General features: G+C 35.7%; 1 protein-coding gene across 15 annotated transcripts in view; it reads left to right on the top strand.

Moving 5' to 3' along the window:
* KCNT2 (potassium sodium-activated channel subfamily T member 2) overlaps positions 1-26,097 on the top strand; it is a 431,812-nt gene that overhangs the window by 240,777 nt on the left and 164,938 nt on the right. For all 15 annotated transcript variants that reach the window (XR_015143756.1, XR_015143755.1, XR_015143754.1 and 12 more), the window contains exon 13: positions 10,364-10,472. Coding sequence is in view for 8 of the 15 variants with exons in the window: in XM_086345575.1 (XP_086201701.1) it covers positions 10,364-10,472 (109 nt within the window). In the remaining 7 variants the exon portion in view is untranslated. The remainder of the gene's footprint in view (positions 1-10,363; positions 10,473-26,097) is intronic.

Genomic DNA, 26,097 nt, shown 5'->3' with positions numbered 1-26,097 from the left:
ACAATCCTGCAAGGAGGTTCTTACTAGCTTCAATTTGTCAATTAATAAACCAAGGCTCAGGGTAGCTATTTTATCTAACCTTCTTAAGAGTATAGGGTTAGTAGTTCACAGACTTATGTTTATACCCTGCTCAGTGTCAAAGAAAAATTGTACTAGAGAGAGTTGAACATGCAAGGAAGACTACTAAAGCCTGGGGGAGAGATTGAATTCAACTCCTTTGAATCAAAAGACTGGAGGAGTTTGATGTACTGGGTTGGGGAGCTTGGTCAGTGTGATTAGGTCATCATTTGCTAACTGTTCTGTATGAAAGTTAGGCTCCCTTCTGCCCACAGAGACTGGAGATGGGGAAAATTTCACCTTTGATGATCACATTTCAAAGAGATAGGCCCCAGGTCCTTGAGAAAGACTTTTCTCTGTTGTAAAACTGCTAAGAGGCCAGGGAGAAGATTTACATCTCGAAGGGACAGACAAAGAATATATAATTGAAATTTTTCAAAAGTAAATACTCTAAGAAAAGAGAGGTCAGGGGTCTACAGTTTTGAAGAAACCTGTCAGAAAGTCAAGCATGGGGGAAACTTTAAGGTCATCTTGGTCATCCAACTCCAGAGACCTGAGTTTTTGTAACTAAAAAAGAATTAATCTGAGAGCACACTATTAGATTCTTCCTAAATGTGAAAGGTATTTTTTTTCTGATTATTACATGCATTTTGGAATATTTGAAATCTTAGAATCGAATGCAAATAATCATTGAGCACTCAGTAATTTCCCTGTATGACCCTTTCAGACAATATGAAAAAAGAGCTGAAATAAAATATTTGGGATTTCAGGGGAAGAAAAATAATTTTCCTCTAAAATTCTACCCTCTGTGACTGAGAACACCTGTAATGAAAGACAGCTTAACACGAGCAAAACAAACAGAAATTTAATAGCATGTGTACCTCTTGTCCACATGGAAGATACCTAGGAAAACTGAGTAAACCCACCCCTGCACCCCCAAATGCCCAAGTCACCACCTCAAATATTGTCTTCAGCTAGAAACAAAAGAAAGGGGTTGGTAGAAGGAAGGCTAATTCTGGGTAGTTATCCAGAAAAGTACAATAAGCTTATTATGCAGATTTAAGTCTGGTGCCTTCTCTACTGATCAAGTTTCTTGTGATTTGTAATCTTCCTTCTTGGTACAAAGAGAAAGATATCCTTACAAATGAAGATTTCCCTTTTGAATATAAATTTCCCTTACAAAAGGATGAATTGTACTCTGATTTCAGAACTCCTCCTGTATCTGCTTTTTCTCCAAAATAATCAGCTCAAAATAATCCTTATGCTAAAAAGGCATATTTTGGGTAGCATATTCTGCTACTGTTCACAATTTAAGTTTTTTTTTTTTAAGTTTGTTTTGTTTTAAGCAGATTCATTTGGGACAGTAAAACACTTTAGCACTTTATCATTCAATTATTTTATTCCCTAGTTATATTCTTTAGAGGGTTTTTTCAGTTTTATTTTGCTGTTTATTCAATCCAGAGGTTAACCTGTTTTCAAAATTATCTGTCTTACCAATTTATAAAATCATAGAATTCTAAGCTATGACTATTAAACTTGCTAAGACTCCTGAGGTTCACTAGTATAATTTGTATTTTAGTCTCACCAGAAATACCTTTTGGCAAATTCTTGACAAATTCTTCACTGGACTTCAGTTATGTAGTTTCAAGAGAGCCTATCCTCTTTGTGAATCACATTCATTATTATTCACTTGACATTTGTCAATGATTTTTATGAAATTTTGAGACATATGGACATAACTGTTTAAAATGAATAAATAGATGAGAGACACTCAAGAGGATTACAGTCTCTAGTTGGATTTGGTGTTAAGGGGTGTGTGCTTAGTCATTCAGTTGTGTCCGACTCTTTGCAGTCCCATGGTCTATAGCCCACCAGGCTCCTCTGGGGATTCTCCAGGCAAGAATACTGGAGTGGTTTGCCACTTCCTACTCCAGGGGATTTTCCTGACTCTGGAAGTGAACCTGCATATCTTACGTCTCCTGCATTGCCGGCAAATTCTTTACCACTAGCACCGCCTGTGATTTCCCCAGAACTTGGGAGAGGACTTAAATAATGAAAAGGTTTCATTTAAGGGATGTAGTGGGAGAAGGCAATGGTACCCCACTCCAGTACTCTTGCCTGGAAAATCCCATGGACGGAGGAGCCTGGTACGCTGCAGTCCATGGGGTCGCTGGGAGTCAGACCCAACTGAGCGACTTCACTTTCACCTTTCACTTTCATGCATTGGAGAAGGAAATGGCAACCCACTCCAGTGTTCTTGCCTGGAGAATCCCAGGGATGGGGGAGCCTGGTGGGCTGCCATCTATGGGGTCGAAAAGAGTTGGACGTGACTGAAGCGACTTAGCAGCAGCAGCAGCAGCAAAGGATGTAGTGCTAAGTCGCTTCAGTCATGTCTGACTCTGTGCAACGCTATGGACAGCAGCCCACCAGGCTCCTCTGACCACAGGATTCTCTAGGCAAGGATACTGGAGTGGGTTGCCATTTCCTTCTCCATAAGGGATATAGGGCTTTGGCTAAATGACTGGCACTCATACCAACAAGCACTAGAAAACAATATAGAATTTCAGCTCTGAGAAGAACAGTTCCAAATAGATTCTGTCTCTCTAAGTAAAGAGAAAGTAAGCATGTGAATTGACTCCAGTTACCTTGTTGCTCAGTCCCCAGGTTTCCAGTAACATTCTTATAACGTTGTATCTAGAATTTCTCACAGACAGTCAGGTTTTTGCCAGTACTTGTCTGTGAGAATTAGTATACTCTCAGAAATCCAAAGTAGGATTACAGTTCCTGAGAAGTCATTGTCAAGATCAGGGGAGTACAAATAACCTTAAAACTGGAATCCAGGATAATGTTTTGGTCCATCAAAAAACAAAATACAACCCAGCACATTTGAAGATTTAATTGGCTTTGATAGGTGATTCATGAATCAGAAAGCATCAATCTAGCAACTAGAAGCGGAGAAAGCAATGGCACCCCACTCCAGTACTCTTGCCTGGAAAATCCCATGGACGGGGAGGGGCCTGGTGCGCTGCAGTCCATGGGGTCGCTGGGAGTCGGACACGACTGAGCGACTTCACTTTATTTTTTCACTTTCATTCATTGGAGAAGGAAATGGCAACCCACTCCAGTGTTCTTGCCTGGAGAATCCCAGGGATGGGGGAGCCTGGTGGGCTGCCGTCTATGCAGTCGCACAGAGTCAGACACGACTGAAGCGACTTAGCAGCAGCAGCAACTAGAAGGGAGCTCTGATGCGTGATAGAAAAAATGAAGGAATTTATAGAAAGGGGAGTGGATCCAGAAACTCATTAGCAAAGGAAAGAGAGGATTATTTTGATCCAGAAGCAAAGATCTTACCTTGCAGATTACCTCCTCTTCCTGTGGGGGTAGGAGCAGGGCCCAAGAGATGTCTTACCTCATTGCTGCTGACCAGGAAATCCCAAACTGTTTGATTAAGATTACACTTCTGGTGAAGGTCATAAGTGCTGTCTGGTTAGGTATTAAATCTAGGGTTGGCGTGATGGGCTTTAGCACATCACCAAGTGATACCATCTTGAGGCTGTGGTTTTCCTCTTTAATGGGCCCCATACATAATGTAAAACTTTTCTGTTTAAAAATGGCAGGAAGATAAAATTATACTAACAGTCCTCTGAGTTTTGATACCAAGGTCCAGAATGCTAAGCTGAGGCTCCTTTAATAAATCTTTTCTCTGATGCAGATTATTTTTGAAGACTGAGTTATTGCTGAGCCTATGCTATGCTATGCTAAGTCATTTCAGTCGTGTCCGACTCTGTGTGACCCCATAGATCGTAGCCTACCAGGCTCCCCTGTCCCTGGGATTCTCCAGGCAAGAACACTGGAGTGCGTTGCCATTTCCTTCTCCAATGCATCAAAGTGAAAAGTGAAAGTGAAGTCGCTCAGTCGTGTCCAACTCCTAGTGACCCCATGGACTGCAGCGTACCAGGCTCCTCTGTCCATGGGATTTTCCAGGCAAGAGTACTGGAGTGGGGTGCCATTGTCTTCTCCGTCTGAACCTATAGGTATTTGATTAAAACACAGTGGCTTGATCATTTGCTTTCTAGTAACCTGTTAGTCTAAAAGGGCAGCAACATATTTTAAATTTATTGTATCTTAGGGGTTTTGGTTATATGTTTTGTTTTCAACTATTTTATTTTAGAGGGCTTCCCTGGTGGTAAAGAATCTTCTTGCCAGTGTAGGAGACATGGGTTTTCTCCTTGGGTCAGAAAGATCCCCTGGGGAAGGAAATGGCAACCCACTCCAGTATTCTTGCCTGGAAAATCCGTTGGACAGAGGAGCTTGACGGGCTCCCGCCCATGGGGTTGCAAAAGAGTGATGTGACTTAGCACTAAAAACACCACCATTTTATTGAAGAACATTCTGAATTACTTTTGTATGTATAATAAGTGTATATCAAATTTGAACCCTGCTTCTCTAAAGGTATCAGTTGCAAGTAATTTCAATGAAATTTTGTAGTTTCCTTGTTGTTTAGTCGCTCAATTGTATTTGACTCTTTTGAGAGCCTATGGAATATAGCCTGACAGGCTTCTCTGTCCATGGGATTTCCCAAGCAAGAATACTGGAGTGGGTTGCCATTTCCTTAATTCAGTCATAAAGTCAAACTAACTAATGGTAGATAATATATGTTATAGATACTTTGTGTTGTAATTGAATTTCATCTCTTACATTATAGAAACCTATATATGTAGTCCAATCTTACAGTTTATAAGACAAAACAAGATGGGCCATTTTACTCAGGTGCTTTTAAGTTTAATGTAATGCAGTCTTTACTTTGTTTTCTGTGCATTTGTAATTCTAAATGCAAGAATTACTTTTAGCAAGATTTTTTTTATAAACTAACACATTCTAGTGTTTCTAGGAAAGATTTGTTCTCCAATTTGCTGCAAAACTTTTTACTCTCTCGAATAAATGTTTTGTCTTTATTCAGTCACCTATAAATATTTATTTACAAATATTATTTTAAGTTTCATGACTTCCTTTTGTGTCATCTTAAATAATGTCCAATCGATAAATTAGCAAAGCATACTTAAAACAGTAAAAAAAAAAAAAAAAAGTCTATCATTTTCTAAGTGCTACAAATATATTTTCTTAGATTTTATTATTGGAAAAGTCCTTTATATCACCTTTTTGAAGGATTTTTCTCTATACATAAAATTCTGGTTTCACAGTTTGTTATTTTCTCCTCATTCTAAACTTTAGCTTGTTATTTCCTTGTCACCTGATTTCCATAATTTTGATGAGAATCTTTGGTCTTATGACTGTTTTTCTTTGGCTGCTTCCAAGATAGTATCTGTATCTTTGGTTTTCAACAGTTTGACTGCAGTGTTCTTAGGTGTGGTTATCATTTTGTTTACATAGTTTGGGATTTGCTGCATTCCTTAAATTCTAACTTTGTGTCTCATAAAATTGAGCCATTTCTGACCATTATTTCTTCAGATAATTTTCTGCTCTAATTTATCTTTTATTTCTTCCCTGGGAATCCAATTACATTACTTAAGATGTTTTCACATTTGTTCCCAAAGTCCCTGAACTCTGTTCCTTTTCCTGTTTCTTTTTTCTTTGTTTTTCAAATTGGATAAATGCTACTGATCTGTGGTCATGTTCATTGACTCTTTCCTCTCAACTTTCATCTATTTCATGATCCATCCAGTGAATATTTTTCAGATATTTTAGTTTTCTATCTAACTTTTTAAATATTTTCTATTACTCTACTGATTTTCTTTTCTGATTATTAGAAGCATTATTTTCCTTCACCTCACTGATTACAAGAGCTGCTTTAATCTTTGTCAGATCATCTTTACATTGATCATCTATATGCTAGCAGCTCTTGGATGTTGTTTGTTTCCCATGAAAATACGTCACATTTTTCTGCCACTTCACATACTCAGTAATTTTGTACTGTATTCTGTTTATCATGCTATGGGGTGAAGCCTTGGATTCTCTTGTACTCCTCTAACAATATTGATATTCTTGTTCTAGCAAGAAGTTAATTTGTTTCAACTCAAAAGGCAAACTCACTGTTGGCAGTGATTCAAATCTTAGTTCAGATTGCCTTTATTCTGCCCCATGCATACGCCGTTCAGGTGTCAGCCAACGTGTAAATTTATACACACATTTTTTAGTTTCTTTTCTCTGTCTCATCTGGGATTTCCCAGTCAGCCAGAGCAATGTTGAACCAAATACCTTGGCACACTATGAACTGGTCAAGTTGATTCATGAAATTAACTACCACACCACTTTCGGCTCATTGTTACCTTTTGGAAGGCACACATTGCTCACCTAAAGAATTCTGGTTTTCTATTCATTAACTTTCATGCGACTTAAAGTTACAAACCATTGATTACAGTTTATTCTTTCTGCACAGATAGTCTCTCAACTCTACTTGTATTTTTAATCTTCTGTTTCCCTAATAGTAGTGTCAAATAAAACTTGCTGTGATGATGAAAATCCTCTGTATTCTATATCTCCACTATTCTAGCATAAATTGAATTTGTTGTATGTTGCTTTGAACTCTTGACATGTAGCTAGTGTAATAAAGGAATTTAATTATTAATTTTAATTAATTTTACTAAATTTTAAGTTTAAAGAGCCACATGTGGCTAGTGGCTATTACACAGACAGTGCTACACTTATTATGTGCCTGTCCTCTTTGAAAACAATATATATTCAAGTCTTCTGCCCCTTTTTTATTCAGCTTGTTTGGTTTTTGGATGTTGGATTGTATGGACTGTTTATAGGTTTTGGCTATCAACCTTCCTGGTCATATAATTTGCAAATACTTTCTCCCGTTCTGTAGTTTATCTTTTTATTTTGCCAATGGTTTCCTTTGCTGTGCAAAAGCTTTTAAGTTTAGGTCCCATTTGTTTGTTTTTGCTTTTATTTCATTCATTTTAGGAAATAGATCCAAAACAATTACTACAATTTATTGTCAAAGAATGTTTTGCCTATGTTTTTGTTCAGGAGTGTTATGGTTGCTGGTCTTCCATTTAGGTCTTAATCCATTTTGAGCTTATTTTTGTGTTTAGTGGTAGAGAATGTTCCAATTTCATTCTTTCAAATGTAACTATCCAGTTTTCCCAGCACTGCTTGTTGAAGAGACTGTCTTTTATCTTTTGCATATATTTTCCCCCTTTGATGTCTATTAATTGACCATATGTATGTGAGTTTATCTCTTGGATCTCTATTCTGTTCCATTGATCTATGAATCTGTTTTTGTGCCAGTACTGTACTGGTTTGATTACTCTAGTTTGTAGTATAATCTGAAGACAGAGAGTGTGATTCCTCCAGTTTTGTTTTTCTTTCTCAAGATAGTCTTGAATATTTGGGATCATTAGTATTCATGCAAATTTTAAAGTTATTTATTCTAGCTTTGTTAAAAACGCCATTGGTATTTTGATAGGGGTTGCACTGAATCTATAGATTGCCTTGGAGATTACAGTCATTTTAATAATATTAATTCTTCCAATCTGAGAATACAATATATCTTTTCATCTGTATGATTTACACTTTCTTTCATCAGCATCGTGTAGTTTTCAGAGTACAAGTCTTTTACCTTCTTAGGGACGTTTATTCCTAGATATTTTATTCCTTTTGATGTGATGATAAATGAGATTATTTCCTTAATTTGTTTTTCTGATATTTTGTTATTAGTGTATAGGAAAGCAACAGATTTCTGTATATTCATTTTGTATCCTGAAACATTATTAGATTCATTGATGAGCTAGAGTCATTTTCTGGTGGCATCTTTAGGATTTTCTATGTAGAGTATCAGGTTATTTGCAAACAGTAAGTTTTGCCACTTTATTTCCAATTTGGTTTCTTTTATTTTGTTTTCTCATCTTATTTCTTTGGCTAGAGAGTATGCAGATAGCCAACAGCAGCATGAAAAGTTATTCAATAACACTGATCATCAGGGAAATGCAAATCAAAATCACAATGACGTATCACCCACACCTGTCAGAATGGCTATTATCAAAAAGAATATAAATAATAATTGTTGGCGAGGATGTGAAAAAAAATGGAATCCTTGTACATTGTTGGTGGGAATGTAAATTGGTGCAGCCACTGTCAAAAACAGTATGAAAGTTTCTCAAAAAACTAAAAATAGAACTACCATATGACCTAGCAGTTCCACTCCTGGGTATATATCTGAAAGAAACAAAAACACTAATTGAAGATTACACCTGCATCCCACTTTTCATAAAAGCAATATTTATAATTGCCAGGATATAGAGCACCCAAGTATCTAACAACAAATGAAAAGACAAAGAAGATGTGGTATATATATATATATATATATATATATATATATATATACACACACATAATGAAAAGATGAAAATTTGTCATAAAAAGAATGAAAATTTACCTTTTGCAACAACATAGATGGACTTGGAGGGTGTTGTACTCAGTAAATAAGTCAAACAAAGACAAATACTTTATGATATCATTATATATGGAATCTAAATAATACAACAGGCTAGTGAATATAACAAAAAAAGAATAATATTTATTGAGAATAAGGTAGGGTTACCAGTAGGGAGAGGCAGTGAAGGAGGGGCAATTTCAGGGTAGGGTTAAGTGGTACAAGCTATTGGGTATAAAATAAGCTACAAGGATATATGTACAACACAGGCAATATAGTCAATGTCTCATAATAACTACAGATGAGATACAAATCTTTAAAAATTGTGACTCACTATATTTTACACTTGTAACTTACATAATGTTGTATATCAACTATACTTTAGTAAAAAAGTAAATAAATAGAATGTAGCTAACATTAGAGAATTTTTCTAATGCAGTCATCCCTTTGTATCTGAGGGTTCTGCATCCTTGGATTCAACTAAGTTTGGATCAAAATATTTGAAAAAGAAATTCCAGAAATTTTCAAAAAGCAAAATTTGAATTTACTGGCTGGCAGCAACTATTAACATCGTATTTACATTGTACTAAATATTATAAGTAATCTAGAGATGATTCACAGTATTTGGGAGGTGGTGCATAGGTTATATGCAAATTGTTGTTCAGTGACCTAACTTGTATCTAACTCTTTGTGATCCCATGAATTGCAGCATGTCAGGCTTCCCTGTCCTTCACTACCTCCCAGAGTGTTCTCAAACTCATGTCCATTGAGTCAGTGATGCTGTCTAACCAACTCATCCTCAATTGCCCTCTTCTCCTGCCTTCAATATTCCCAGCAAGGTCTTTTGCGATGAGTCAGCTCTTCGCATCAGGCAGCCAAAGTATTGGCGCTTCAGCATCAGTCCTTCTAATGAATATTCAGGGTTGATTTCCTTTAAGAAATACTGTACCATTTTATATGAAGAATTTGAGCATCCTCATATTTTGTTATGCATAGAGAGTCCTGGAAACCGAAGGACAGTTGTAATTTGCTTTGATTTATTCAATTAAATCAAACTGATTTATTCAGTTAAATCAGCTATGGGGTGATACTATATGTAAGATTTCATGGTAAGCATGATATTCACTTCCTTTCTCAATCTTAGCATTTCTTAAAAAAAAAAAAAACTTTTCTGTTACTTTTTTAATATCTGAAAGTTATTGATTTCTTCCAATACACACAAAGTCAAAATTCTTTTATCTTTACTGCCATATAAAAAGTAAACTAATGTGTTCTCACAAATGGTCTCTGCAGTCACTGCCCTTTTACAATCTATGTTAAAATTATTTTACATCCATCTTTTTCCCATGGAAACTATTATTACAAACTCAATTTTGCCACATTTCTGAAGGTTTCTACCCCTTAATTATTTTCTGGGAAAATTATTTTTATGCTTGTCAAAGACATTCCTCTTAATCTCTGCTAATTTCTAAGTGTTGACAATTAGTACTAATTGAATTATGTATTGTTGATCTCTTTTATAGAAATTGGGCTTCTCTCATAACTCAGTTGGTAAAGAATCTGCCTGCAGTGCAGGAGACCCAGTTTCAATTCCTGGGTCTGGAAGATATCCTGGAGAAGGAAATTGCAACCCATTTCAGTATTCTTGCCTGGAAAATCCCATAGACAGGGGAGCCTGGTGGGCTACAATTCATGGGATCACAAGAATCAGACATGACTTAGTGACTAAACCACCACCATAAAATAGCAAGTTATCTTATCTTTAATAGTAAGAACTCTCAATGAATGATTTCATATGCTTAGTTTTAAACTGTAGATGTGACCATTTCACACACTGATTGACAAATTTTACTTAATATTATAATACTTTCAGTTCATCTCATGATATTTTGGGTTTTATCATTTCAGGATCACCAAACAATTTTAAGAGCATGGGCTGTAAAAGATTTTGCTCCAAATTGCCCTTTGTATGTCCAGATCTTAAAGCCTGAAAATAAATTCCATATCAAATTTGCTGGTAAGTTTGACCTCAAATGAGATCCTTTAAACCTTTCCTTAAATTCTTATTGTCATTGTAAGAGTTATGCTTCTGAAGTTAGTGGTAGTTTATTATACCCATGTTTCTGTAGAACAGGATTTATTTTTATCATCTACTTGTTATAAGAGAATTAATTCACTTTAAAATGTAAATCTTTGTGTTAAGTCCTTATTTATATAACTTGGTGATTTTGGTAACTGAACTTGCTGAACACCCTAGTAAGCTTAATTAGATTAGCTCTGATAGTTGAGTATGAAATATAGACACAAGTTTCAAATGTTATATATATATGTAGATAGATAACACTTTGCTATATGTTATTTTATATACATATAAACTTACTATAGAATAGAATAATATAATGTATTCAGATAATTTAAATAGATTTAATTTGAGGGTAGATATTGAAAACAATTCAAGAAAAAGATACATGTGAATTTTTCATACAAGTGCTGCTTTTAAAATAATTATCCACATGAGATTATACTTTAAACTATTAGAATATTGAACAATAAAATGGTACTGTATCATTTCCTAAGTGCTTCTGGAGGAACTAATTTTGATCCAGAGATAATTTATGTACTTTTTTTTCCTTCAAATATAAGAAACTTTTAAAAAAAAATAAAATTTAACCTTAATGGTCTGAAACGTCAAAAGTCTTTAAAAACTAAATCATTTTAAGTATGTATTTGCAAAATGTATTTCCTTCAGAAGATTCACACATCTTACAATGCTTATCTATTAGTATATGATATTTAAATGAAATTTTATAAACACTGGGCTTCCTTGGTGGCTCAGATGGTAAAGAATCTGCCTGAAATGCAGGAGACCTAGGTTCAATAGCTGGGTCAGGAAGATCCCCCTGGAGAATGGGATGGCTGTCCACTTCACTATTCTTGCCTTGAGAATTCCATGGATCATGGAGCTTGGCTGGCCACAGTCCATGGAATTGCAAAGAGTCAGACACAACTGAGTGACTAACACTTATAAACACTAAGAAGTTTTAAAGTAGTGATATTGTAAAGTAATTAACCTCTAATTAAAATAAATAAATTTATATTTAAAAAATAAATTTAAAAAAAGTAGTGATAAGAGTACTATAAAATTATTGCTATTCAGTTTGTTCTGAGTCATCTTTTAGTCTTCCTACTAATGACATCATTTTTTTCTAAAGAAGTATGGGAAATAAAGCAATGACTCTCAACTTTGGTGGCATTTTCAGTTCAGTTCAGTTCAGTCGCTCAGTTGTGTCTGACTCTTTGCAATCCCATGAATTGCAGCATGCCCGGCCTCCCTGTCCATCACCAACTCCAGGAGTTCACTCAAACTCATGTCCATCAAGTCAGTGATGCCATCCAACTATCTCATCCTCTGACGTCCCCTTCTCCTCCTGCCCCCAATCCCTCCCAGCATCAAGGTCTTTTCCAATGACTCAACTCTTCTCATGAGGTGGCCAAAGTATTGGAGTTTCAGCTTTAGCATTAGTCCTTCCAAAGAACACCCAGGACTGATCTCCTTTAGAATGGACTGATCGAATCTCCTTGCAGTCTAAGGGACTCTCAGGAGTCTTCTCCAACACCACAGTTCAACAATTAAAATAAATAAATTTAAATTAAAAAAAAAAGCATCAATTCTTTGACACTCAGCTTTCTTCACAATCCAACTCTTACATCCATATATGACCACTGGAAAAACCATAGCCTTGACTAGACGGACCTTTGTTGGCAAAGTAATGTCTCTGCTTTTCAATATGCTATCTAGGTTGGTTCTAACTTTCCTTCCAAGGAGTAAGCATCTTTTAATTTCAAGGCTGCAATCACCATCTGCAGTGATTTTGGAGCCCCCCAAAATTAAGTCTGACACTGTTTCCACTGTTTCCCCATCTATTTCCCATGAACTGATGGGACCAGATGCCATGATCTTCGTTTTCTGAATGTTGAGCTTTAAGCCAAGTTTTTCTCTCCACTTTCACTTTCATCAAGAGGCTTTTTAGTTCCTCTTCACTTTCTGCCATAAGGGTGGTGTCATCTGCATATCTGAGGTTACTGATATTTCTGCCGGCAATCTTAATTCCAACTTGTGTTTCTTCCAGCCCAGCATTTTTCATGATGTATTCTGTATATATTTTAAATAAGCAGGGTGACAATATACAGCCTTGACATACTCCTTTTCCTATTTGGAACTAGTCTACTTTTCCATGTCCAGTTCTAACTGTTGCTTCCTGAGCTGCATACAGATTTCTCAAGAGGCAGGTCAGGTGGTCTGGTATTCCTATCTCTTTCAGAATTTTCCACAGTTTATTGTGATTCACACAGTCAAAGGCTTTGGCATAGTCAATAAAGCAAAAATAGATGTTTTTCTGGAACTCTCTTCCTTTTTCCATGATCCAGCGGATGTTAGCAATTTGGTCTCTGGTGGCATTTTAAAATATGTTTTAAAGAATATTTTTAAAGGACTAATGAGAGATTCTGAGCATGTAAATGATTTTGGATGGTGCCAGGGCTTCTTTAAACTTGTTTCCTAAATCAAAAATTAAAAACAACAGGCAGTGGGCCCACACTGGAGCTGAAGTTCCCAGGGGTGGGCAGGGCAAACAGACCAGAGGGGGAGGCCTGAGCAGGGAAGACGAGGAAGATGAGGAGGTCTGCTGGAGGACAAGGGTGCACCCGGGCCTCTTGCCAGAGTAGCCCCAGTGGTGGGAGCCAGACAGTCGGCCCAGCTGAGAGGGAGGATCACCAGGCAGTGAACGGCAGAGGAGGAGGTGCTCATAGCTGGGAGCAGAGCAGAGATTTGGAACTTCAGACATCACATTTCTTACCTCATGATGGAAAGTGTGTAAATTAAATGTTAGGAGGAAACCAGGCTGTAGAAATTTAATCCAGTCAGTGTACCTCCAACCCTACAGCTGAATTCATCCTTGTCAGAGATCAAGCCCTGAGCCTTTGGAGTAGGAGCACTGACTCCAGGACCCTACACTACCAGAGAACTGACCCTAGGGAGTATCAAGTACTAAGAACTCACACAAAAGAAACCACTTGAATACAAGGCCCAATATCACCCCACGACCAGTAGCACCCTGTGCAAGAAACCTCATCTAAACAACAAACAAAACAAAAATACAAACCCAATCATCAGCAGACAGGATTACCACCTCACTCAGCCTTGCCCATCAGAGGAAAAACAAACAAACAAAAAAACTCAGCACAAATCTCTCCCTATGCAAAGCTTACACAAACCACTGAGACCAACCTTAGGAGGGCAGAAAACAAAAAGAAGAAAGAATTCAGCCTTGAAGCTTGGGAAAAGAAGACCTCAAACACAATACACTAAAATAATAATAATAATAAAAAGGCAGAGAAATACTACACAAATGAAGGAACAAACTAGAAACACAGAAGTCCAAATAAATGAAGAGGAAATAGGTACACTACCTAAAAAATTTCAGAATAATGATAGTAAAGATGATCAAAAACCTTGAAAACAGAATGGAGAAAATGCAAGAATCAATTAACAAAGACCTAGAAGGATTAAAGAATAAACATACAGAGACAAACAACACAATTACTGAAATTAAAAACACTCTAAAAGGAATAAATAGCAGAATATCTGAAGCAGAAGAATAAATCAGTGAGCTGGAAGATGTAGTGGTGGAATTAACTTCTGAAGAGCAGAATAAAGAAAAAAAAAAAAAAGAAAAGAACTGAGCATAGTCTCAGAGACCTTTAGGACCAAATCAAACACACCAACATTTGAATTATAGGGGTCTCAGAAGAAGAGAAAAGAAAGGGTATGAGAAAATTTTTGAAGAGATTATAGTTGAAAGTTTCCCCAACATGGAAAAGGAAATAGTCAATCAAGTACAGGAGGTGCAAAGAGTCCCATACAGGATAAATCCAAGGAGAAATGCCAAGACACATACTAATCAAACTAAGAAAGACTAAGCACAAAGAAAGAATATTAAAAACAGCAAGGGAGAAGCAACAAGTAACATACAAGGGAAACCCCATATGTTTAATAGCTGATCTTTCAGCAGAAACTCTGAAGGCCAGAAGGGAATGGCAGGATATATTTAAAGTACTGAAAGGGAAAAATCTACAACCAAGATTACTATACCCAGCAAGGATTTAATTCACAATTGATGGAGAAGTAAAAAGTTTTTCAGACAAACAAAAGTCAAGAGAATTCAGTACCACCAAACCAGGTTTACACAAATGTTAAAAGGACTTTGTAGCCAAGAAATATGAGTAGAAAAAGATCTACAAAATCAATCCCAAACAATTAAGAAAATGGCAATAGGAACATATATATCAATAATTACTTTAAATGTAAGTGGATTAAATGCTCCAACCAAAAAACACAGCCTGGCTGAATGGATACAAAAGCACGTCCCATATATATGCTGTCTACAAGAAACCCACTTCAGACCTAAACACACATATGGACTGAAAATGAGAGGATGGAAAAATATATTCCTTGCAAGTTGGAAGCAAAAGAGAGCTGGAGTACCAATCCTTGTGTCAGAAAAAATAGACCTTAAAATAAAGAAGATAGGGAAGAACACTACATAACGATAAAGGGATCAGTCCAAGAAGAAGACATAACAATTGTAAATATCTATGCACCCAACATAGGAGCACCTCAATACATAAAGACAAACAGTAACAGACATCAAAGGAGAAATTGACAGAAACACAATATTAGTAGGAGACTTTAACACCCCACTCACATCAATGAACAGATCATCAAAACAGAAAATTAATAAGGAAATGCAAGTCTTAAAAGATACATTAGATGAAATGGATCTCATTGATATCTTCAGTATCTTCAATCCAAATGCAGAAGAGTACACCTTCTTCTCAAATGCACATGAAACATTCTCCAGGATAGACCACATCTTGGGTCACAGGTCAAACCTCAGTAAACTTAAGAAAATTGAGATTGTATCAAGCATCTTCTCTGACCACAATGCTATGAGACTAGACATCAATTACAAGGGGGAAAAAAAAAAAAAAAACTGTAAGAAACAGAAACACATGGAGATTAAGGCAGCATGTTTCTAAATAATCAACAGGTTACTGAAAAAATCAAACAGTAAATGAAAAAATTTCTAGAAACAAATGACAATGAAAATACAACTCAAAACCTATGGAATGCAGCAAAAGCAGTTCTAAGAAGGAAGTTTGTAGCAATACAATCCTACCTCATGAAACAAGAAAAACATTAAACAGACACCTAAAACAACTGGAAAAAGAACAACAACAACAACAAAAAGGTAAAAGGAAAGGAATCATAAATATCTGAGCAGAAATAAATGAAAAAGAAATGAAAGAAACAAAGGTAAAGATTAATAAAACTAAAGGCTGGTTCTTTGAGAAGATAAACAAAATTGGCAAATCTTTAGCCAGACTCATCAAGAAAAAAAGAGAATAGAACCAAATCAACAAAATTAAAAGTGAAAAAGGAGAGGTTACAACAGACAATGCAGAAATACAAAGGATTATAAGAGACTATTATGGACAAGTATATGGCAATAAAATGGATAACCTGGAAGAAATGGAGAGATTCTTAGTAAAGTTCTGAACCAGAAAGAAATTATCAACAACTGAATTACAAGCACTGGAATTGAAGCTTTGAAAAAAAATCTCCCCAAAAACAAAAGCCAAGGACCCCATGGCTTCACAGGAGAATTCTATCGAACATTTAGAGAAGAACTAAGCCCTGTCCTTCTAAAACTCTTTCAAAAAATTGCAGAGGAAGGAACACTTACAAACTCATTCTACAAGACCCATCACCCCGATACCAAAACCAGGCAATGACAACACAAATAAAGAAAACTACAGCTCAATATCACTGAGGAACATAGATGCAAAAATCCTCAGCCATATTTTGGCAAACAGAATTCAGCAACACATCAAAAAGCTCATACACCATGATCAATCTGGGTTTATTCCAGGGGTGCAAGGATTCTTCAATATAAACAAATCAATCAATGTGATATGCCATATTAACAAATTGAAAGGTAAAAACCATATGATAGTCTCAATCGATGCAGAAAAAGCCTTTGACAAAATTCAGCACCCATTTATGATTAAAACTCTTCAAAAAATGGGCATAGAAGGAACCTACCTCAACATAGTAAAGGCCATACATAATAAGCCTACAGCAAACATTATTCTCAATGGGTAAAAACTGAAAACATTCCCCCTAAGATCAGGAACAAGACAAGAGTGTCGACTTTCACCTATATTATTCAACATAGTTTTGGAAGTCCTAGCTATAGCAATCATAGAAAATAAAAAGAAATAAAAGGAATCCAGATCGGAAAATAAGTAATGCTCTCACTGTTTGCAGATGACGTGATACTGTACATAGAGAACCCTAAAGACAGTATCAGAAAATTGCTAAAGCTAATTGGTGAATTGAGCAAAGCTGCAGGATACAAAATCAATACACAGAAATCACTTGCATTTCTATATAAGAATGAAAAATCAGAAAGAGAAATTAAGGAATCAATCCCATTCACCATTGCAAGAAGAAGAAATAGATACCTAGGAATAAACTTACCTAAGGAGATAAAAGAACTGTACACAGAAAATTATAAGACATTAATGAAAGAAATCAAAGATGGCAAAACAGATGGAGAGATATTCCATGTTGCTGGGTAGGAAGAATCAATACTGTTGAAAATGACTATATTACCAAATGCAATCTACAGATTCAATGTGATCCCTATCAAATTACCAATGGCATTTTTCACAGAACTAGAAAAAATTTCACATTCATATGGGAACAGAAAAGACCCCAAATAGCCAAAGCAGTCTTGAGAAAGAAGAATGGAGCTGGAGGAATCAAGCTTCCTGATTTCAAATAATACTGTGAAGCTACAGTCATCAATACAGTATGGTACTGGCAAAAAAACAGAACAGTATACCCATGGAAGAAGATAGAAAACCCAGAAATAAACCCATGCACCTATGGTGCCATATTTTTGACAAACAAGGCAAGAATATACAATGGGGCAAAGACAGCCTCTTCAATAAATGATGCTGGGAAAACTGGACAGCTCCACGTAAAAGAATGAAATTAGAACACTTCCTAACACCATACCCAAAGATAAACTCAAAGTGGATTAAAGACCTAAATGTAAGATCAGAAACTATAAAACTCTTAGAGGAAAACATAGGCAGAACATTCTATGACATAAATCAAAGCAAGATCCTCTATGATCCACTTCCTAGAGTAATGGAAATAAAAACAAAAGTAAATAGGTGGGACCTGGTTAAACTTAAAAGCTTTTGCACAGCAAAGGAAACTATAAGCAAGGTGAAGAGACAACCCTCAGAATGGCAGAAAATAATAGCAAATGAAACAAGAGAGGATTAATTTCTAAAATATACAAGTAGCTCATACAACTGAATACCAGGAAAACAAAGAACCCAGTCAAAAAGTGGGAAAAAGACCTAAACAGACAGTTCTCCAAAGAAGACATACAGATGGATAACAAACTCATGAAAAGATGCTCAACATTGCTCATCATTAAAGAAATGCAGGTCAAACTTACAATGAGGTATCACCTCACACTAGTCAGAATGGCCATCATGAATTCTATAAACAACAAATGCTGGAGAGGGTGTGAAGAAAAGGGAACACTCTTCTCTGTTGGTGGGAATATAAATTGATACAGTCACTATGGAAGACAGTATAGAGATTCCTTTCAAACTGGGAATAAAACCACCATGTGACCCAGCAATCCCACTCCTAGGCATATACCCTGAGGAAACCAAAATTGAAAAAGACACATGTATCACATTATTCAGTGCAGGACTATTTACAATAGCTAGAACATGGAAGCAACCTAGATGTCCATCAACAGATGAATGGTTAAAGAAGTAATGATACATATACACAATGGAATATTACTCAGCCATAAAAGGAGCACAGTTGAGTCAGTTCTAATGAGGTGGATGAACCTAAAGCCTATTATACAGAGTGAAGTAAGTCAGATATAGAAAGATAGATATCATATTCTAACATATATATATGTATGAAATCTAGAAAAATGGTACCGAAGAATTTATTTACAGGGCACCAAGAAAAACCAAAACAATTGCTCCAGATCCTGGGTCTAAAATCAACCCTCATCACTGATGATTCCACACCTATCAACCTCTTCAACACAGCCTTTGGTTTGCTGGGGCTCAGGACTGAGGCACAGCCTCTAGCCAAGAAGGCTGCCGGTGGGCCCAGCGCCCAAGAGGGCTTGCTTCCCATCTGCACCACTGCCCCTCTAACCCTTGGAAACAGCTAGTTTGTGCCTTAGCTCTGTACTACACTGTCAAATAAAACTGACACTTATGGGGAAAAAAAAATAGTACCTTCTTTGCAGACTTTTTAATAAAATGGAAAAATAAATATGAAGTACTACAGCTAGTGCCAGTAACATTTGTTATTAACATTCAGGAAATGCCAATTATTTATCTCAAAAGCTTTTGTAACTAAGCTGCCTTATTTTTATTATTTAGGAAAAGCAGTATTTTTGCAAAGTTTTCCTACCTAATAATGACTTGATATGATGAAATTTTAGGAAGGTAGCAGTGGACACAGAACGAATGAAGGTTCTTAATATATGAATTTAAATTTGAGTGCCACTATGTACACTTTAGCCCAGCAGATGAGTAGTTTGGCTGCTATATTTTTCTTCTGTTAAGTGGCCATAATAATATTATGTCTTTTCATTGGTTAAAACTAGCAGTAATGGTGAAATAAGTGATATCTGAGACATATTAGGTATTCAATAAATGGATATTGAATGTGGATCTCAAAACAATATGTAGTTTGAGAAGACAAGTTGTGCTTTTGAATATGCTGTAACTGAAATTCAGAGCAGATTTTGGTTTTTCTCTTTAGCAAGCCATTGATGTGCTCACAAACAGACCAAACTCACTATCAAAATAGCCTATTTTTACAAACAAAAAATTACAAAGACTATTTGAATGTATTCTCTTTCACATTCTTATTTGGCTATTATTTAGATAAATCCATTGAAATGAAAGGACTGTTTTAAAATTCTATCCCAATAATGTATCTCAGTATTTCTCATTTATGGCATCTGCTGAAATTCCTTTTAATAATATCTTCATTCTTTTATGTAATGAGCTTACACTATCTTGGAGGCACCCTTTTTATATTTGGAAAAGATAAAAGCACCTTGATTTCATTAAAGTGCCATAAAAAGCAGTTTGAGGTGATATATGAGACTCTCAAACCAAAAATAATATGTTTTATATCTCAGCATGAGGTTAAAGCAATTATGGACTTAACCTTTCAAAAGACGTTGCATCAAACTGTCATTGAGTTGGTGTTGTAAGTTGTTAAAATAATGGCCTCCAGTGAGCCATGCCCCCTGTGTCTGTGGCCCATTTTGATTCCACATTGCAGCTTCTTCCCCAAGGAGGCACAGTATACTTCCCCACCTTTGAATATGGGCTGTCTGGTCACTTGCTTTGACGAATATACTGTGACAAAAACTGTTAATACATTGTGTGACTTTAAAAACAAAGCCTTGAAAGGCCATCCAGGCTCTGCTTGCCTTTGGTTGGAACATGGCCCAGAGACTATATATGAAGAATCTGATTTATTCTTTCCAAGGATGAAAAATCCCATGGAAAGTGAGACTTATCCATCCCAGGCACCCCACCTCACTGGTTCCCAACTCACCCATCAACCACTGATTCTCTTTCAAGTTGTTACTTTGCTGTTTTCTCGATAAATCCATTGAAATGAATGGATTGTTTTAAAATTCTATCCTAATACTTTATCTCAATATTTCTCATTTTTGGCATCTGTTGATGCTCCCAACTCACCTATCAGCCAATGACAGAAGTCATGCTGACCCACAGAATTTCGAGAAATGAAATGTTTAAGTCAATAAGTTTTGGAGTCATTTGTTATATAGCAATAGATAATGAATACTGTTTGTAATAAAATAATAATCATTTTAATATTAAAACATATTTACTTGTTATTGATTATATTTTGTCCTTGTAGTTTCACAGGTATTAAATGGCATGATTTTAGTTATCACAAGATACAAAGCATATTTTTATTTCCACTTATTTAATTACCATCAATTCCCTTAAATTGTGGAACTCATACCCTGACAGTCATTGATGTATTTTTCAAAAGTAAACCCATGTTTTTAAAATTTGAAAGACAGAAACTTCAAAATTCAACTTACATGTATAGAAACTATTAGAAAGCAAAAACAGTTTAGCAACCTAGCAACTAGTACTTTACGCAGATATATCAATTGTGTAATTTGTGGATCACTTTCTCCTGAACAAAATGACTATAGATATTCATTAAATTATGGAACTGTTACACTATATTTAAATGAATTATTATATGAATTATTATAACAGTTATAAATGCAATTAGCATCTACACTTTGATCAGATTCACAGAAGGAAATTCCATATGGACATGATTTCAGCATTAGAAAATATATGCTCCTACTCATATCAGCAAGAGATGAAGTTAAATAGTGAGCCTAGAGTTAGAAAGAACAAAATCCTACCCAGAATAAGAGTTACAATAAAAGATTTCTGAATATAAGCCCAAGTACAAATTGTAACGAGAGTCAAGTAGAATAAAAATATTCTTCACAGATATTTTGTTTAATCACCATAAATTCCCAAGAAGAAAATAAACTCAAACTGGTTTATAAGAGAAAATCCTTCAGCAGTTTGTCCATTTTTATAATAAATTTGTCAAAGTGAAAAGATAAATATTGCAAATTCTGGAATAAGACTGACTTCAGTCAAATTTTTCTTCTACTGTATAAGGACTATATGATGTCAGATTTCTCAACCTCCCAAACTAAAGTTTTTCAATATGTACAGTGAGAGTAATAAGAGAAACTATATCTTAGAGTTGTTATGATTTAAAAAAGAATCATCAAAAACATCAGCCACTAGTAATTAGTATTTAGTATTAGTATTAGTAATTAGTATTTATCAAATTGATGATTATCATAAATCTTGAGTACCAATGTCTCATTCTCTTAACACTTCTGTATTATCATTGTCTCCAGCAAAAGTAACTAAGGGTTTTCCATGACGCTTTACAAAGTGTTTATTCAGTTCGGTTCAGTTTATTTTAGTGGCTCCGTCATGTCCAACTCTCTGGGACCTCATGGACTGCAGCACGCCATGCCTCCTTGTCCATCACCAACTCCCGGAGTTTACTCAGACTCCTCCTGTCCATTGAGTCAGTGATGCCATCCAACTATCTCATCCTCTGTCTTCCACTTCTCCTCCCACCTCAATCCTTCCCAGCATCAGGGTCTTTTCAAATGAGTCAGTTCTTTGCATCAGATGGCCAAAATATTCAGCATCAGTCCGTCCAGTGAATAATCAGAACTGATTTTCTTTAGGATGGACTGGTTGCATCTCCTTGCAGTCCAGTCCAAGGGACTCTCAAGAGCCTTCTCCAACACCACAGTTCAAAAGCATCAATTTTTCAGCATTCAGCTTTCTTTATAGTCCAACGCTCACATCCATACATGCTGTTGCTGCTGCTGCTGCTGCTACGTCGTGTCAGTCATGTCTAACTCTGTGTGACCCCATAGACAGCAGCCCACCAGGCTCCTCTGTCCCTGGGATTCTCCAGGCAAGAATACTGGAGTGGATTGCCATTGCCTTCTCCCATCCATACATGACTACTTAAAAAAACATAGCTTTGACTAGATGGACCTTTGTTGTCAAAGTAATGTCTCTGCTTTTTAATATGTTGTCTAGATTGGTCATAACTTTTCTTCCAAGGAGCAAGCATCTTTTAATTTCATGGTTGCAGTCACCATCTGCAGTGATTTTGGAGCCCCAAATAATACAGTCTTTCACTGTTTCCCTTGCTTCCCCATCTATTTACCATGAAGTGATGGGACCAAACGCCATGATCTTAGTTTTCTGAATGTTGAGTTTTAAGCCAACTTTTTCACTCTTTTCTTTCACTTTCATCAAGAGGCTCTTTAGTTATTCTTCACCTTCTGCAAGAAAGGTGGTGTCATCTGCATATCTGAGATTATTGATATTTCTCCCAGCAATCGTGATTCCAGCTTGTGCTTCTTTCAGCCTACCGTTTCTCATGATGTACTCTGCATATAAGTTAAATAAGCAGGGTGACAATATACAGCCTTGATGTGCTCCTTTTCCTATTTGGAACCAGTCTGTTGTTCCATGTCCAGTTCTAACTGTTGCTTCCTGACCTGCATAGAGACTTCTCAGAAGGCAGGTCAAGTAGTCTGGTATTCCCATCTCTTTCAGAATTTTCCACAGTTTGTTGCCGTCCAGACAGTCAAAGGCTTTGGCATAGTCAATAAAGCAGAAGTAGATGTTTTTCTGGAACTCTCTTGCTTTTTCAGTGATCCAATGGATATTGGCAATTTGATCTCTGGTTCCTCTGCCTTTTCTAAATCCAGCTTGAACATCTGGAAGTTCACGGTTCAGGTACTGACTTGGGGAATTATGAGCATTAGTTTGCTAACGTGTGAGATGAGTGCAAGTGTGCCGTAGTTTGAGCATTCTTTGGCACTGCCTTTCTTTGGGATTGGAATAAAAATCCAATATTCCAGTCACATTATTTTCAGTTTTTGCATATTTTCCAGAGAATAGGATTATGGGATTATACAAACTTGAATCATAATTTATTAAGCAAATTATGGGAAATGATAATTAGAGAAAAATTTGATTGATTAACATAGTTGAAAAATTATAGAAAATATGTTAGCAAGTCAAAGTAATATATTAAAAAATAATATATTGTCACCAGGTTAAAATTATTCTAGAAATAGATCATCATTTTAAAGGAGAATAATATTATTGCTTCAGTAGATACAAAAAAAAAATAAGCATTTGAGAGAGAATTCAACATCCAGTCAAGATTTTTTTAAAAAGGAAATTAAAAAAATGCTAGGAAGCTACAAGTAAGGAACTTCTTAACATAAGGCAACTTATCTACAAAATAACCTAGAGGAAAACAAATATTTAATGATCATATATTGAGAGCTTTCTTTAAAATTAGGTACAAATAAGGGTGCATACCAAAACCACATGTACTCAGTGTTGTCCTAGAAACCCTGATGAGTGCAATAAGGCTACAAAAATAAATAGAAGGAATAAGCATTGGAAAAAGAGAAACGAAATCGCCACTATTTACATAAGATTCTCTACAAGAAAATTGAAAAGAATTTTTTTTTCCTAGAATGCCTTTTCATTAGGGAGTTCATCCATTTATGATTTCCAAAATTGAACCGATAGTTCCCCTTTAAATATCCACTTTGAACTCCTTTCTTGTTCCACTAACTAGTCAGTATCTCCTGTTAGGTTTCTCATAACTATCTCAAAATTAATATATCTAGAGTCTGTTTCTCCACATTCTTCCCAGCAGCATATGCTTAGAACATAAGCCACAAACCCATGCAAAATCCACTCTTCTATTCTTTGTATCCAGTCCATCAGGTGCTGGAAGGTTACGCTTCCTGAATATCTCAGACTTATCCACTGACACAACCCTTGTCCATTCCATTATCACGTTTTGCTTAGGCTGTCTTAAAACTCTCCTTTTCCGTTTCTTCCTGAGTATTTACAAATTGTATCTCTAAGCTTATTGCTGCTCTCATATTCCCATCATATTTGCCATAATGATTGTCATTTGTGTATTGTAGTAAGCAGCAGCATCTTCATACCTCTGATGTCAGCCTAAAGTCAATTGTTTCCTTTCAGTATATTGATGACAGCATTCTATTACAACATCATTATTTTTAAAACGACTCTAGTGCATTATTTTTTGTCAATCTCTGTAGATGAAAAATTGAGTGGTGATATAGCTTTGGTTGTGTTAAATCTTTTTTCCTGTGAGAAATAATTTTATCAATGCTCTTCTTTTTTAGAAGTGGCAATTGGTACTGAAACATAGGAAGAGGTAATGGCAGTGTTCCCTAGCTATGACTAATAGAAATATGTGGTTTCAGAACATCTTGTCTTCTCTGTGAGCCTCTTGTGGGACTAGCAATTCCAGTAAAGCCTCTCCAAGGTCAAATATCTGATCTGAAATTACCTGGAAAAAAGATTATGCCTCCACATTGTTAAGCTCTTCGTAAATTGTATCTCCCTAGTGACAAAACTGTGATGAAAAAGGCAAAACGTTATAGTAATTCAGGTTTCAGATGTGTTTCTGGATATATATATATATATATATCTTTTTCTTCACTGTACATTCCAAAACTCATTAAAACACACACATACACACACACACACACACACAAACCAAAACAAACAGACAAGGAAAAAAAATGTACTTTACTAGGAAAAGAACCGTTTAACTAAAAAGCCTTGAATGAACTTAAAGAATGAACTGTACTCTTCAGTTTTTCAACTGAATCTAAACTCATTGCTGCTTGTCTCCTGGTCAGATGAAACTGCTCAGAAAATCAGTGTGAGATGAACCCTTATTACATGCATAAACTAATTGCTAGATTTATGTTCCCACTCAAGACTCCCTCCTGCAAATAAAGTGCTACATCATCTGTGACCATTCAATTCCTTTTTCTTTATCAACTAATTTCTTTCAACTACTGGGTTCTTTGGAAATTTCCCACTTCATTTAACAAATATAAGAAGGCATAAAAATCAAATTGATAAATTTTACCCACAAATAGGAGTCAAGAATGTACACATAAGTTTGTACATAAATTTGTAGGAGAGAGGAACATAAAACTCAATTTGTAAATGATTAGTGGATTTTCTATGAATTTTATTTCCCATGCTTTGATGCTGATATTCTCTAAGTAGCAGATTTTAAGTTCATGAGTGAAAGGAAGAATCAGAGTGTAGTAGTAAAGAGTTGAGTGAATAAAATACTTTCTCCTCTGCTGCTGAAGCACGCCTAGAAGAATGATTCATTATACTGGGGCTGTAGGAGTTATCCCTGGGGTATTAAAAAAAATTTTTTTTAATTGCAAACAAAGTTAAAATAGGCAAAAAGAAAATTGTTTTTAACAATATCATTGATAATACTTTATAAACATATTTTTCTTATAGTAGATAATCATGAACAGCTACCATTATAAAAACAATATGTTTAAAATCACACACACACACACACACACACACACACACATCTTATGGAAATGATTTTACTAAAAGTTCAGCCACTATAAATTTTTTACTGAAGCACCAGATACTCCAGTGCCTCAATTTCTTCTTCACAAAAGGAAAATGAAAAAATATTTCCAAGCAATATAAATATTGGAAATTATCTTAGCTGTTTCTAAATAACATATGTATGTGCAAGGCTTGGCTTTTACCAAATGGTGAGGTGTGAGATTTTCATGCTGAATAATTTCTTCATTTCCCATACACACCCACATAAACACCATGTTAAACTTTATTCTTACAGCCTACTTAAGAACATAATGCTTTGAATTCTTAAGTCTCAAAAGATGAATTACCAAAACTTTGAAAATTCTCCATTTTTAGATGGAAATAATTTTTCTGATTTTTTATCTTATTGTGAAGATTATCAGAAACCACTTAACGTAAGGCCA

The sequence above is a fragment of the Bos grunniens genome, chromosome 16 (genome assembly GCF_055505025.1).
Source record: "Bos grunniens cultivar Pamir isolate PY7600 chromosome 16, Bosgru_T2T1.0, whole genome shotgun sequence".
Taxonomy (NCBI): domain Eukaryota; kingdom Metazoa; phylum Chordata; class Mammalia; order Artiodactyla; family Bovidae; genus Bos; species Bos grunniens.
The sequence above is the reverse complement of the archived record's forward strand: the minus strand, read 5'-3'. Positions and strand labels throughout refer to the sequence as shown.